At 38.7% G+C, this 15,722-nt stretch overlaps 1 protein-coding gene across 1 annotated transcript in view; it reads left to right on the forward strand.

Annotated features, from left to right (window-relative positions):
• Nucleotides 1-15,722, forward strand: part of dnah12 (dynein, axonemal, heavy chain 12) — a 318,710-nt gene that overhangs the window by 167,662 nt on the left and 135,326 nt on the right. Inside the window, exons 39-44 of the mRNA XM_059649958.1 lie at nucleotides 1,132-1,298; nucleotides 2,647-2,902; nucleotides 5,266-5,565; nucleotides 6,706-6,884; nucleotides 13,367-13,559; nucleotides 13,672-13,833. Coding sequence (XP_059505941.1) covers nucleotides 1,132-1,298; nucleotides 2,647-2,902; nucleotides 5,266-5,565; nucleotides 6,706-6,884; nucleotides 13,367-13,559; nucleotides 13,672-13,833 — 1,257 coding nt within the window. The remainder of the gene's footprint in view (nucleotides 1-1,131; nucleotides 1,299-2,646; nucleotides 2,903-5,265; nucleotides 5,566-6,705; nucleotides 6,885-13,366; nucleotides 13,560-13,671; nucleotides 13,834-15,722) is intronic.

Raw genomic sequence — 15,722 nt, forward strand, 5'->3', positions numbered from 1 at the left:
AGGCACTGAGAACATTCTAGCAATAGTACCGAAGACATGCTCCAAAACTTGCCATGCCTCTAGCCATATTGTTCTTGTACATCTTCAACACTGACACCTATCTAGTAATGTAGGTAATTCCTCAAGTACATCCTATCAGCAGAAAGCAGGACAAAACTGAGCATGGCACCAAGGAACCCTACAAAAACTGGAGCCAATGAGAATCAGGAGGAAATCTTTGCAGCAGTTCCTCAGAGTAGTGTCCTAGGCCCAAATACCTTCAACTGCTTCATTCAATGACTTTCCCTACATCATAACTTGTTACCAAGTTGCATATCACTGGAACTTAACAGATTGATTTATCATTGTTTCATGTGTACAACACAGCACTGTGTTCAACTGGAAATCTTTACTGAAGTTATCTTAAGATTTCTTCCTACAGCATTTGTGCTTCATTGGTGAGGTCACATGATATGGGAAGATGATGAAGAACATTCTTACACAAATGCATCTCAATTCAAATATCTCTTTTTATATTACGAAATGCATGCATTTTCATATATATTTTGAATTACCCAGGGTAATTGTCTGTGGCGGTAAAGAATGTTTAAGTAGCAAAATGGTTTGCTTGACTTCCAACTCTGCTGTGACTAGTCTTGTTTGAACGACTGCAAAAGGCCCACCTGCCAAGTGGAAGTTTCCTGTCTGCAAGGAACAGAAGCCTCAATTAGACCTTTTAATGACTTTTATGCCACTGAAGATGGGAGAGTGCAATTTAAACAATTACCCAATTATGTTTTGAATTACACCAAATATATACACATGCATTATACAAGTTTTCAGAGGGTACCTCAAGATAGAACTGGCCATTAATTGGCCTAACACTGAAAACTAGTTTCAGAACGTCTGCTTCCAAAGCAGTGTGCGGACGTCCCAGTATTGGGTTCTTGACTCTAGAAAAGTAATAGCCCTGAGAATCTGCAAAGGTAGGTGCATGGACTGAATTAGTGTGCAGAAAGTTGGCAGAAGGCGTATAATGTGGCAAGAAAGTGGAGTTAAAAGCTAATATCAAATCAGCCATCAACTGCAACTGCTCCTATTTTGTATGCTGTTACGAATATGAAATTAATTTGACTTTTATTCTTCCAACAGAATATTATCATGTCCAGATTGGATAAGAGGCGGAAGGGAGTATATGGTCCTCCAATGGGAAAGAAATGTGTGATCTTTGTAGATGATATGAACATGCCAGCATTGGAAATATATGGCGCTCAGCCTCCTATTGAACTGCTTAGGCAATACTTTGACCATGGAAACTGGTAACAATGCAGCTTGAAGCTATTGTCAAACATTTATGCCTATCTAAACTGTGTGCCAATACTCAGATAATAGTTTGTTTGGTACAGTTATTGCATTCACCATGTCTGTAGTCCATGAAGAAAATCAAATCATATTTTTTTTTACTTGTCAGCCAAAAAAGGCAGACAATTACAAATCAGTAGATATACTCTACATCTTCATCATTACTCTACCAACAGATGTTCAAAGAAAAGCACACCTTTTAGTTTTAGCAACCACATATTTAACCTTAATTTGACATAGTTCAAGAAGGAATCTTTAGTTTCAAGTGATTTAAGTCAGTTTACTTGCCAATGAAGCAAAAGCAATTGTATTTACTGAAAATAATACTATTTCATTCACAGTTTTTGTAAGGTATTCCCACAAAAATTACCTTTAGAAGTTACTATGCCAAAATTATTCATCTATTTCATGCACCAAAAATGTTGTAAGATTATTCACAGATTACAGATACACTTTGAATAAAGTGTATGGGCAGGATTTTTGTTTTGGGGTTGGACCCTGATGTTTAGATAATTTCCATACAAGACCCAGCAAGATAACAAAGTGTGAAGCTGGATGAACACGGCAGGCCAAGCAGCATCTCAGGAGCACAAGATGCTGCTTGGCCTGCTGTGTTCATCCAGCTTCACACTTTGTTATCGTGGATTCTCCAGCATCTGCAGTTCCCATTATCACTGATACAATTTTAACCTCAGGAGTATGCCAATGTTATTTTTGTGGAATTGGCTAATTAAAGGCCAGAGGGCAAATGTTCAAACCAATTAAAGACTGAATTGGCTGCTGTTGCTCGAGGGTCTCAATAAGAGCCCTCCAGTACATAGAGTGGAAATCTCTGCTGCGCATAAGGGACAAAGAAAGTTCCCCAAGATGGAAATGTGGCCTTAGCACTTCTAAAAGTTTTGAGAATACAAATGGTCACAGCTGCCAGACACCTTTGAGATGGGAAACACAGTGGCCTGTGGCTTTTTGTAAATTGTCTGTGGAAGTGAAGAATGTTTAAGTAGCAAAATGGCTTGCTTGACTTGCAACTGTGCTGTGATTGGTCTTGTTTCAATGACTTCAAAAGGTGCACCTGCCAAGTGGAAGTTTCCTGTCTGCAAGGAACGGAAGCCTCAATTAGATTTTTTAAATGACTTCTATACCACTGATGATGGGACAGTGCAATTTAAACAAACCAACTTAAGTGACAAGAAATTCTAAGCTTGTTTGCTTCCTATCCCACCTCCAGCAGTTTTCCAAAACTCTTCCTTGTGCCTGAAAAATCAGACCCTAAGCCTAACAATTGCATTGTTTTACACATTCCAGGTATGACCTGAAAGACACCAGCAGGATCACCCTTGTTGATATACAACTGGTTTCAGCTATGGGCCCGCCAGGCGGTGGTCGAAATCCTGTTACTCCTAGATTCCTGCGTCACTTCAATATTTGCACTATCAATACATTTAGTGATGAAACAATGGTCCGTATTTTCTCAAACATTGTAGCTTTCTACCTCCGTAACAATGAGTTTCCTACAGATTACTTTACAATTGGAAATCAGATTGTTAATGCTACATTGGAGGTAAGTAATTTTACAATGAGCTTTTTTATCCACACTGAAAACTCCTCTTATCCACCCATCTCCCATTCTTTTAACCCATTTATCTCTCACTTACAACGATCTATCTTTGAACTCCCATTCAGCAACACCCCCACAACTCCATCTCCAGCTTTATTTTTATTCATTTTGTGGGACATGGGCATCACTGGCTAGGCCAGCATTCATTGTCCATCTCTGGTTGCCCTTGTGAAGATGGCAGTGAGTTGCCCTCTTGAACTGCTGCAGTCCATATGCTATTGGTAGACCCACAATACCCTTAAGGAGAGAATTCCAGGAATTTGACCAAGGGACATTGAAGGAATGGGCATAGATTTCTAAGTCAGGATAGTGGGTGGTTTGGAGGATAACTTGCAGGTAGTGTTGTTCCTATTTATCTGTTGTCCTTTCCCTCTAGTTGGAATTGGTCATGGGTTTGGAATCTGCTAAGGATTTTTGGCAAATTTGTGCAGTGCATCTTGTAGATTGTACTGCAACTGGGCATAGATGGGGAAGCAACTGAATGGCACCACATCCATAAACAATCAGGTGGGCTGCTTTGTCTTGGATGGGGACAAGCTTCTTGAGAGCAGTTGGAGCTGCAGTCATCCAGCCAAGTGGGAAATATTCTATCACATTCTTACTTACGCATTGTACATGATGGATAGGCTTTACGGACTCAGGAGGTGAGTTACTGCTATAGTAAAGGAAGAATTGATGAGGCAGGGCTTGTCCAAGAAAAACTGAGTAACTACCTTTGCAGTAACTAGGTGTCAGATGTCCATTAAGCCACCCCAGAGCACAAACTAAAAAGATGTAAAGGAGCCTCACAGCTGTCAGAAAGCAGTTCAAACTGGGGGCTTGACTTTCCAGCTTTGGGAAACCTTGATTTAACTAATATGTCCACTGCATTTTACATGCATTTCTGGCAACCCAGCAGAAAAAATATATTGCTTGTGTTTCTCATACTTGAAACTGGCAAAATGCTAGTCGATTTCTTTCTTGTAACATTTTGTAAACTGTTTTGAAATGTTTAATTCTTTGAGATCGATTGCATATACTTTCCTAGTTTTTAAATCTAAATCCCACTCCTCCGGTGTCATAGAAATGTAGGATACCAAACAGGAACTAGTGCTATTCTATCCTATGTTATTGTGATCTAAATCATGGTTATTATACCAGATGGTATTTTGTAACTTGAATGTCATGCCACCCTTTTATAGGCAGACATTTTTAACACTGCTTTTAAGTAATCCAAGGTGAAATAGAACATGTCCTCACCCACTTCTAAAACTTGTGTTTAGGATTGGTTCAACTTTTAAAATATGGAGTTGGAGATCAGGCTGAAACATAAATTTGAATCTCTGTTGCCCCTCCTTAAAAAAATATTTTGAGCATGGATACATGGATCTTGACAGACATTTCTTTCATTGTGTGTCATCAGATTATCTTTCCTTTTAATGAGTAAATTGAAAATTAGACTTGTTCTCTTCATTCTCATGCATAAGAAATAAGTACAGGATCATTTAATCATCAAACTTATTCTGTCGTTCAATTATGATCATGTTGGGCTTGAACCGCACTTTCCTGACTGCTTGCCTTACCTCTTTATTGCATAAGACTAAAAATTTGTTTATCTCGCCCTGAAATAAATGAAATGATGGTGCATCTGCTACATGCTGGGATAGAAATTCCAATGATTCACAACCTTTTTGAGTGAAGAAATTTCTCCTTATCTCAGTTTTAAATGACCAATTCCAAATCCTGAAATCCAGTGTTCTAATCGAGGGAAAAGACTGTCTCCGTATCAGCCTGGTCAAGCCTATTGATAATCCTGAATGTTTCAATCAAATCATCTTTCTTTCTTCTGAATGGGCAGTGTCTAATATAGTTGCAGTTTATTTAGTCTCTCAACATAGCACATCTCCTCATCCAAAAGACCAACCTTTATTGTACTGTTTCTGATGTAAATATATACTTCATTAAATATGGAGACAAAAAAGTACACAGTATTCCAGATGTTATCACATCAAAGTCCCAAACAGTTGTAGAGATTTTTTTAATTCTTGTATTCCAATCCCCTTGCAGTGTCTGGTAACTTGCTTTGCTATTTGATTGCTGTATATGTAATGCTACTTTTTTTAGTTTCTTGTATAAGTATGATCTCTGATCTTTTATCACACTAACATATTCACCAGTTGCTAAAGTTGAACAAATTGAAATTCTACACCTATCATGAAGATAATGAATTAAAGATACTTAATTAAGAATAAAAATTAAAGTAAGAACTGACTTTTGTAATCAATCTTCCAACATTTCAAATTTGTTTATATTTCATTCTATTCCAGGTTTATAAAAAAGCCATAGATAATCTACTGCCTACACCTGCAAAATCCCATTACACCTTTAATTTGCGAGATTTCTCACGGGTTATCCAAGGCTGTTTGCTTATTAAGAAAGAATCAGTTGAGAGCAAGAGACAGCTAATTCGTCTGTTTGTGCATGAAGTTTTTCGTGTATTTTATGATCGCCTAGTGGACGATCAGGATCGTACCTGGTTATTTAATCTGATGAGGACCATTGTGAAAGATCATTTCAGGGAGAATTTTGATTCTGTATTTGAGCATTTGGTACATGGATCTGGACATGTGAGTCTGATTTCTTCATAATTTTAAAAGTTGTACACTTGGCTTGTTTCAAATTAAAGTTTTTTTTCTGGTTGTATTATATTGGCTGCTTATAGTAATGTAGTTTGATTTAATTGTTTCTCGTTAATACAAGGATGAGAAAGTAATATTTTGTGATTAGCCCAGAACTTAGCTAAAGATCTAATTTTAGCATATTTCCTCCAACCAAATGTTTGTGGCAAAGTTTTAAATTTTATTAAAAGCAAAATGCTGTGAATACTGGAAATCTGAAACAAACGCAGAGAATACTGGTGAAACTCAGCTCTGACATTGTCTGTGGAAAGAGGAAGAGTTAATGTTATCAGTCTGATATGACTCTCGCTCAAAGAAAGGAGCGACATAGAGAAATGGGAAGAATAGTATGGGAGGTATGGAGAGTGTGAAGGCCTCATCCCTCAATGCAGTGCATAGCATGCATGCTTGGTGTCAACATATGCAGAAATTCCACTCATCAGCTGTTTTTAACCAGCTGCTCCAAAACGCAAAAACTTTAAACAACTAACAAACATAAGTTTGCAGATATCTTACTTCACCTGTGAATCCCTAGACTCCTGCAAGTTATAGTGAGTTTTAGAATGTAGAATACAGTAATTGAAAAGATCGTAAAACCAGATTCAGTGCTAACTCACAAAGGTGTGTGTGTGTGTGTGTGTGTGTGTGTGTGTGTGTGTGTGTGTGTGTGTGTGTGTGTGTGTGTGTGTGTGTGTGTGTGTGTGTGTGTGTGTTTGTGAGTCATGAGGAAAAATAAATTTGGGGCAACCAATCCAGAATAGTTGTAGTAGCTATTTGAAAGAGACAACATATTCTGGATGATAGGTATTTGAATTATTTATAAATTAAATAAAATATATGTAGAACTATGAGCAACCAGAATGATTTTTGTTGCTTACAGTGCCCTCATTACTGAATATGCTTTTGTCAAGTAAGCTTTTGTGGAGTGACTCTTTATGAAGAGCCTTTCATATTTCCAGTCTTTCTTTTAGCATTCATGATAAAAATTCTGCAGAGAGAAACCCATAAGTTCTTTTAATGATTAATATTTGCTTTCCTTTACAATGCTTGAGGATTTAGTGTGATAATTCAGCTATTCATTTTATATAGATTACCGAAGAGGATTTGAGAAGCCTGTTGTTTGGTGACTACATGAATCCTGACTTGGAAGGAGATGAACGATTGTATGCAGAGGTTCCCTCAATTCATGAGTTTAATGATGTAGTCATGGTGTGCCTAGATGAATATAATCAGACCCATAAAACCCAGATGAAACTGGTTATATTCAGGTACTTTCAACAACACTTTTCCTCAAACATAATGTAGTATATGCTTTTGGCATTGAGACATTTTTGAAGACTATCTGAGAGAAGATCTAGATATTTTTCTACCTTTCTAAGAAGCAGCACATTGAGGCAGCAACATTAAGTTCTCATGGGGCAGAGATGAGGGCAGGTAGGCACTTAAAAAGTAACATTGCCTACCATTGCCAGTCTGCTCTGGCAATCGACAAGATTTGTAAGGACAGGGAAGATAAGCCCTGGAAATGAATCTGATTCAAGAATAAGGTTAATTAATATCGTTAGTGGGCTCATTGCACCTAACAGTATCACAGACGTATTACAGGAAAGAGGGAAGCCATTGAAGCAATGCAATCTCTGTGACAGTTCTCTGAGCATGTCGGCATAGTGCCAATCTCCTACTTTTCCCTGTAACCCCATACATTGTTTCTATTGGATCATATAATTGATGACTTGACTTAGACTCCCTACAGTGTGGAAACAGGCCCTTTGGCCCAACAAGTCCATGCTCTCAGCATCCCACCCAGAGCCATCCCCCTATTAACCACCTAATTTACACATCCCTGAACACAGCAAGTTAGCATGGCCAATCCACCTACCCTACATATCTTTGGAGAGGGGGAGGAAACCAGACCACCTGAAGGAAACCCGTGCAGACACGAGGAGAATGTGCAGACTCCACACAGACAGTTGCCTGAGAGAGGAATTGAACCCAGGCCCTTGGTGCTGTGAGGAAGCAGTGCTAACCACCGTATAATGTTCCCTGAATGCCTTAACTGAACATGCTTTCACTGTATTTCCAGACAGTACATTCCAGATGCTAATTACTCGCAGTGTGAAAAAAAATTCTCACATTTATTTTCTTCTCATTGAAAACACTTTATATCTGTGCACCCTAGTTCACAATTTATTCAAATTCCATTTGGATTCTTGTCCATTGAATTAGGAATAGACAAAGTACAAAGAGCAGCAACACAGAAAGTAGCCAGTCATGGCGATGTCATCAACTGAGGTGTGCTCATGAGGGAAGCAACAGCTGAGAGCGGCAATCAGCCAATGGCATACATGTCATCAGCTGTGTAAAGGTCTTGAAAGAATGGTCTGTACATGCTGGCAGTGTAGGGGATTGTGATTCTCTGGCATCCTAGGAATAAAGCAGGAGGGTCCAGTCATTATTCTGATCATCGGGAAATCAGCAGTTCTTTGACCTTGGGACAGTGACAATGATATCCAGTATCCTTAACAGCAGAAGCAAAGACTCAGCCAAGAGGAAGACAAAATAAAGGGATATAGTATATGGAGTTAACAGAGGCTACACCCACAGCATGAAATCTACTACTGAAGATGGAGTTACCTGGACATGTCAGTTAACAAGTGCTACAGGAGACTGTGCCTGTCGAGACAGATGGTTACAGGGATTTGTACCCTAATGTTGGAAGACTACATACATCCCAACACAAGTCCCCATTTATATAGCTTTGTTACCTTTCAAGGCTAATTGCCGAATCAAGTTTTGTTACCATTACCTCTCAGAATTACCAAATTTGGTTTAAATGCCTATCAGTTCAAGTTGATCTTATTGCATGGAGTGATGGATAATTATCACGAGCAGCTGTAACCACACTAATCTAGGATTTGGGGACTGTCTAAATGCAGATAGTCCTGGAAAAATATGTAGCCAATTAGTTAAAAGAAGTACTCTTAACATTTTTGAATTGTTTTTAAACTCTGCACTGAAGACTGGCGGGAAATGAGCATACAGACCCTGTTATGGCAATTCATCCCTAAATGTGCAAATCCAAATAAGGGAGCAGTTCAGGAAAGTGAAAACAACCTGATTTGTTTATGGCAATCAGAATTATATTTTTGATTTTAAATAATGAGTGAGGATCATAAACAAAATAGAATGAGATATCACATTGGAAATCAGGCACCCTTTATAATGAGACAGAGGGTCATTACTTTAGTCTCTTCAATTTTGGGAATATTGCACATCAGTAGGAGCCAAAAAAAGGTATTTGAAATGGAATAGCCATTTATGAATTATAAAATTAAGATAAAGTTCTGCCAATTTTTACAATGTTATAATTTTCCTGCAATTTTCACATACGCTGGATATTCACTTTCTAATGTCCCACCAAGCAAAACAGAAAAAATCAGGAATAGGGTTTTCTGTCCAGGTTGGGAAATCAACAGGCCCATGTCCTGACCCCATCCCAAGGGAAGCAGTCGCAGGCCATAATTTTAATGAGGGTGTCTGCTAATTGGTTAGAAGGTGGTGGGTTGTGCCAATATTTGTCCTGAAAAGAGGTGTTAGCAACATGAAGTCCATGTTGTACAGCCGATCCTCTAGTTGTGACCTAACCAGAATTATGTGAAGGTGCAACATAGATTACCTGCATTCATATCAATGCTTCTATTTATGAAGCTCAAGACACCATGCACTTTGCTAACTACTCGTTCAATACGTCCTGCCATCTTCACGGATCTGTGCATATGAAAATCAAATTTCCTTTGTCCATACACATTCTTTAAAGCTGTGCCATTAATGCTATCTTACTATTCCCTATTCCTTCTGCCAATATGCATAATTTCAGTGCATCGCTTCTCTGTATTAAATTTCATCTGTGTTTGTACGTTCTGCTGGCCCATCCATTTATAATCATCCTCCTTCTGTCGCAACTTCACATTGAAATCATGGGCGAGTTTACTGGATTTTCCAATACCTGAATCATTTGTTTATATCAAGTGATGCCAGCCCTAAATCTTGGGTAACACCACAGAAGCCATCTTCCAGTCAGAAAACAACTATTTACTACAACACGGTGTGAAGCTGGATGAACACATCAGGCCAAGCAGCATCAGAGGAGTAGGAAAGTTTGATGTTTTGGGTCGAGATCTTTCTTCAAAAATGGGGGAGGGGAAGGGGATTCTGAAATAAATAAGGAGACGGGGGAAGGCGGATAGAAGATCGATAAAGGAGAAGATAGGTGGAGAGGAGACAGACAGGTCAAAGAGGTGGGGTTAGAGCCAGTGAAGGTGAATGTAGGTGGGGAGTTAGGGAGAGGATAAGTTGGTCAAGGGAGGACGGACAGGTCAAGGAAACAGGAATGAAGTTAGTGGGTAGGAGATGGGGGTGGGCTTGAGGTGGGAGGAATGGTTAGGGACGCGGGGATTAGCTGGGCTGGTTTTGGGATATGGGATATGGTCAGGGAAGGGGAGATTTTGAAGCTTGTGAAGTCCACATTGATACTCTTGGGCTGCAGGGTTCCCAAGCAAAAGATGCAGGAACAGCATCTCATATTTCGCTTAGGAACCCTGCAGCCCAAGGGTATCAATGTGGACTTCACAATCTTCAAAATCTCCCCTTTTCTCCCTTCCTAAATGGCGGGGTTATATCTGGTACTTTCCAGTCCACAGAAACCTTCCTGGAATCTATAGAATTTTGAAAAATGACCACAAGAGATCGTGTATCTCTCTAGCCACCTCAACAATATACTGGGATGAAGCTCACCTATTGCAGGAAATTTATCTACCCTCACTGCACTTAAATTTTTCAAGTGCTACACCTTTCCAAATACTAACTTATTTGAATTCTTCAGCTTTACAAGTCCCTTGGACATGAGGTTTGTCTGTATCTTCTTCTGTAATGAACTAACATTATACCTAAAGGAATGTTTTCAGTCTACCTTTATGTTCCTCAGTGGTTGCTATTTGTTTTGTCTTTTTCGTTTCTTAGTTAGCTTCAATTTCTTAGTCCTTCTTTACTGGATTCCAGATTGTTCTCAATCCTCAGGTTTACCATTTTTTTCTGGAATCTTTAATAATCACTTACATTGGTATCATGTGATCTTTAACTTTGTTCATTAAGCATGGTTGACTTGTCTTTCTGTCTGGGTGTTGGTGCCTCAGAAATGTATATCTCTTGTAGTATTTCTGTGCAGTGTTTTTAAATACTAGCCATTGCATCTCTACCTTCAAATATTTTTGTTTATTTTCCAAATACACAAATAATCAAGTTCTCCCTCATTCCTTTCTTAGATTTCAGGCTCCAGTTTCAGTATGAACTACATCGCATTCAAATTTAATACAAAATTCAATCAAATTATGGTTACTATTTCCCAACCTTCTTTTACAGCAAACACTTTATCATTGCACAACACAAAGTCCAATGTAGCCTATTCCTTAATTGGCTTCGCAACGTGCTGCTCCAGGAACCCATTTTATACACACTCCAGGAATTCATTCTACATTAGCATTAATGCTAATTTGATTATTTCCAGTATGTGTATAATTCAAAATTGTTCATTATTTCTGTAATACCCACATCAACTGCATGTCTAACTTCCTGACTTATACTGTGTAAAACATTATCAGTATAGTTTGGCAGTCTATGAAGAATTACCATCAATATCGTCTGCACCACGTTGTTTCTTAGGTTCCCCCAAATTAACTCTACATCTTGATCTTTCAATCCAAGATCCGTTTATGAATGTATTGATCTCGTGGCTCATTAACAGCACTACCCATCTCCTTTCTCTTTTTACGTATCTCACCCTGCGGCCATGTGTCCACAGCAGCAATTTAGCCATACCTATTTACCTCAACTTGTGCATTTAAGTCATCAAACCTTTTGTGAAAACAATGTGCATTCAGATTGACTGCTTGCAATCCTGCGTTTATAATTAATTGTCTTTCTTAATCTATTTGATGCTTGCCAATACTTCATTCACTTCCTGTTTTTTTTTATTTCTACTTTAACAGTTCTGCTTTCTTTGAATCTGAGTTACCCGTCAGGTTTCCACCCCTCCCTTACCAATCTAGTTTAAAATCTTTCCAGCAGCCTTGTGAATCTCCCTGCAAGGATGATAGTCCCACAGTCCTAATAAGACGCATCTCTTCCATCTTATGCAGATCCAATGCCTTTGAAATCTGATGCCCTCCCTCCTACACCAGTTCTCCAACAATGTATTCAATTACTTTGTTCTCCAATTTTCATGATCACTAGCACATGGGACATGAAGTAACCCTGTGATTACTGATTAAGAGGTTCTGCCTATCAATCTCCTTCTAGTTCCCTGAATTCTGCTTTCAGGGTCTTTTCTTCTTTCCCACTGAATCATTGCTATTGACATGGATCATGACCTCTAGCTGTTCATTATTCCCCAGAAGAATATCCTGCAGCGACTCCATGCCATCCTTGACCTTGGCACCAAGGAGACAACATACTACACTCGGCTCACATCTTTGGCATAGAAGTGCCTGTCTATTTTTATTAATAAACCCTCTATTACTTTGCTCTTCTTTCTTTTTCTCCTCTCCTCTACAGCTGACCCACGCAAAATGTCATTTGACTCTGCTCTCCTCCTAGGAACCAGGATCCTCAAAACAGGAAACTAATTAGTGAATAGTACTCCGACATTACTTGCCTAGTTTTCATGGACCACCTGCAGTCATTAATTTCTGACTACATATTCCTAATTTGTGATTTGACCAGAACCCTGAACATGCTTGTCAGTTAGCTCTCAGCCTTGCATCAACCACTACTCCAGCCTCTACTCATGTTTCTTCAGCTGGTGGCATTTCCTACACATTGTGGGCATCTTGGGCACGGGTAACATCCATGACTTCTGACATACTACAGAACAGGAAATCTGCATGATTAAGCTGTTATGCCATGTCTTAGCTTTACTTCACATACAGTAACCTTCTTTTACTTTGGTTAACTTAATTTAATTTTATTATAGTTGGCCTTCATTTAATAAATGTTACTACAGTTGATTAAATTTACTTGTATTGATAAATCTAATTAATGTTTAACACATTTTACTTGTTTCAGTTAATTTTACACCTCTTCTCCCTTGTACCAAATTCCCCCACAAATTTAATTTGCTACAAACTGTGTTACATTTCATTTCTGGTGTAGTTTCCTGACAGTCCAACTCTTGCTGACCCACTTTAGATGTGCTTTGTGCTAATACTCTTAATCCTCAAACCCTCACAAATACCCTCAGACTTACCCCAATAGAAATTTTATGAATTGGTTTAACAAACTAAGCTATAAATTTAAGTACTTTATTGGAAACTATAGACCACTATTTCTGATTTTTATTTTGAAGATCTAATATACACTAACCAATTATCTACTTGCTGTATCAGGCAATACTTTTTGTGTTTTTTCAACTATACTAATCTGATCTACTTGTTTTTTTTTCCCTACCACTGTGCTCCCCTGTCCTCTCTCCCTCTCACCACTTATCCACTTTCTGATGCTGTGACCGTTCTCTCTGATCAGGTCTGCATCCAATACAGTCTTTGAGCAGTTTTCAAGTCTTAAAGAAAATTTGTTTCTCATGCATTAGTTTAAGTTTTAGTTATAATACTACTCATAATGTTTAATCTGCTTTTAAAATTGGTTCAACCACACCAAAATTAATGAGTGAAATATGTTAAATTCACACTTCTGCTAGATACATGTTAGAACACTTGTCACGAATCAGTCGAGTACTGAAGCAGGCAAGAGGTAATGCTCTTCTTGTGGGAGTAGGAGGAAGTGGCCGTCAGTCAATGACTCGTTTGGCTACATCAATGGCTAAAATGACTATCTTTCAACCTGAAATTTCCAAGAGCTATGGAGCAAATGAATGGAGAGAGGATTTAAAGGTGATCTTTGTTATTTTTAACTTGGTTAGAATCATTGCTAATTTACGTGAAGAAATTTACCTCCATTTTATTACTGAAATATTGCCTTCAATGCAACTGTTTTTTTTGATAGAATTTGCTTCGAAGTGCAGGAATGAGAGGTCAGCCCACTGTGTTCCTGATTACAGACACTCAAATTAAAGAGGAGGCATTCTTAGAGGATGTAGACAGTTTACTCAATACTGGTGAAGTGCCAAATCTTTTTGCACCTGATGAAAAACAGGAGATCATGGAGGTGTGAAACATTTATTTGTTTGTATCATACAGCAATATGTCATAAAAATGTTAATGCTTATTTTTTCACTTAAATTTTATGATGAATGGCATTTGGTGTAATCTGTAGCTGTATATAAGTTTCACTTTTATGATATTGCATAATGTTTCATTTCTACCACACTGTGGATGTTACTGTGTCCCAGAATAAAGCATTTCTCCAACGTACACACTCTTGAATAAATTGAGTCAATTTAAACTTCTTTCATAGGTTTATAGCATCACTGGCAAAGTCAGTATCTGTTTTCCATCCCGAATGGCTCCTGAACTGAATGTCTTGCTGGGTCACTTCAGAGCCAATTTTGCAGGCTATTTCAGAGGACAGTTAAGATTCAGCCACATTACTTTGCTTTGAGTCTGGAGTCACGTGAAGGCCAGGTCAGGCCAGGATGACAGATTTCTTTCTCTGAAAGATATTGGTAAACCAGCAAGTTTTTATGACAGTTTATAGTTGCCATTACTGAGATTTAGTTTTTCAGAATGCATTCATTGAATTTAAAGTCCACCAACTGCCATGATGAATTTGACCTTGGGAGTATCTGAAGTACTAGTCCATTAGCATTTCCAATGCATGATTCTATCTTACCTCTCATAGAACATTACAGTACAGTACATGCCCTTTGGCCCTCGATGTTGTGCCGACCTATCATACCGATCTGAAGCCCATCTAATCTACACTATTCCATGTACGTCCATATGCTTGTCCAATGATGACTTAAGTGTACTTAAAGTTGGCGAATCTACTACCATTGCAGGCAAAGCGTTCCATTCCCTTACTACTCTGAGTAAAGAAACTACCTCTGACATCTGTCCTATATCTTTCACCCCTCAATTTAAAGCTATGCCCCCTCGTGCTCGCTGTCACCATTCTAGGAAAAAGGCTCTCTCTATCCACCCTATCTAACCCTCTGATTAGTTTATATGTCTCAGTTAAGTCACCTCTCAACCTTCTTCTCTCTAACGAAAACAGCCTCAAGTCCCTCAGCCTTTCCTTGTAAGACCTTCCCTCCATACCAGGCAACATCCTAGTAAATCTCCTCTGCACCCTTTTCGAAGCTTCCACATCCTTCCTATAATGTGGTGACCAGAACTGTACGCAATACTCCAAATGCAGCCGCACCAGAGTTTTGTACAGCTGCAGCAGAACCCACTGATTCTAGCTGAAAGCAAATTCTGATTTTAACAAAAATATGCCTGTAAAAATCAGTAGAAAGATGTTTGTGGAGAATTAGCAGGTGAGTGGGACTAATTATTCTTTCTGACAGCTGGAACTTACGTAAAAGGCTGAATGGTCTCATATCATTCTATGAGGTCCTTCACCTTGACCAAGAATGGTTAAGACTGCACCAACTGCATCCACAAAGCATATTCAAAATACAAACACAACAACCTATGAATCAAGATACTTCAAAGACTATGGGCCCAGACAACATTCTGACAATTGTATTGAGGACTTGTGCTCCAGAACTGCTGCTACGCGAGCCAAGCTGTTCCATTAGAGCCACAACACTGGCATCCACCCATCAATGTAGAAAATTACTTAGGTATGTCCTATCCACAAAATGGAAGACAAATCCAATCTGGGCAATTATCACATAATCTCGTTCATCAGCAAAGTTCTAGAAAGGGTTGTTGTCAAGCAGTACATCAGAGCACACATCTGCCTTGATGCTCATTTTAGGTTCCACCCAGGCCACTCAGCACCCAACTTCATTACAACCTTGATCCAAACATGGAAAAAAGAGGTGAGGCAGAATCATGGCAGCATTAGGTTGAATATGGTATTAAGCAGCACCAGCAAAACTGGAGTCAATAGGAATCAAAGGGAAAGGACTCATTTAATTGTTGTGG

The sequence above is a fragment of the Stegostoma tigrinum genome, chromosome 11 (assembly GCF_030684315.1).
Source record: "Stegostoma tigrinum isolate sSteTig4 chromosome 11, sSteTig4.hap1, whole genome shotgun sequence".
Lineage (NCBI taxonomy): Eukaryota > Metazoa > Chordata > Chondrichthyes > Orectolobiformes > Stegostomatidae > Stegostoma > Stegostoma tigrinum.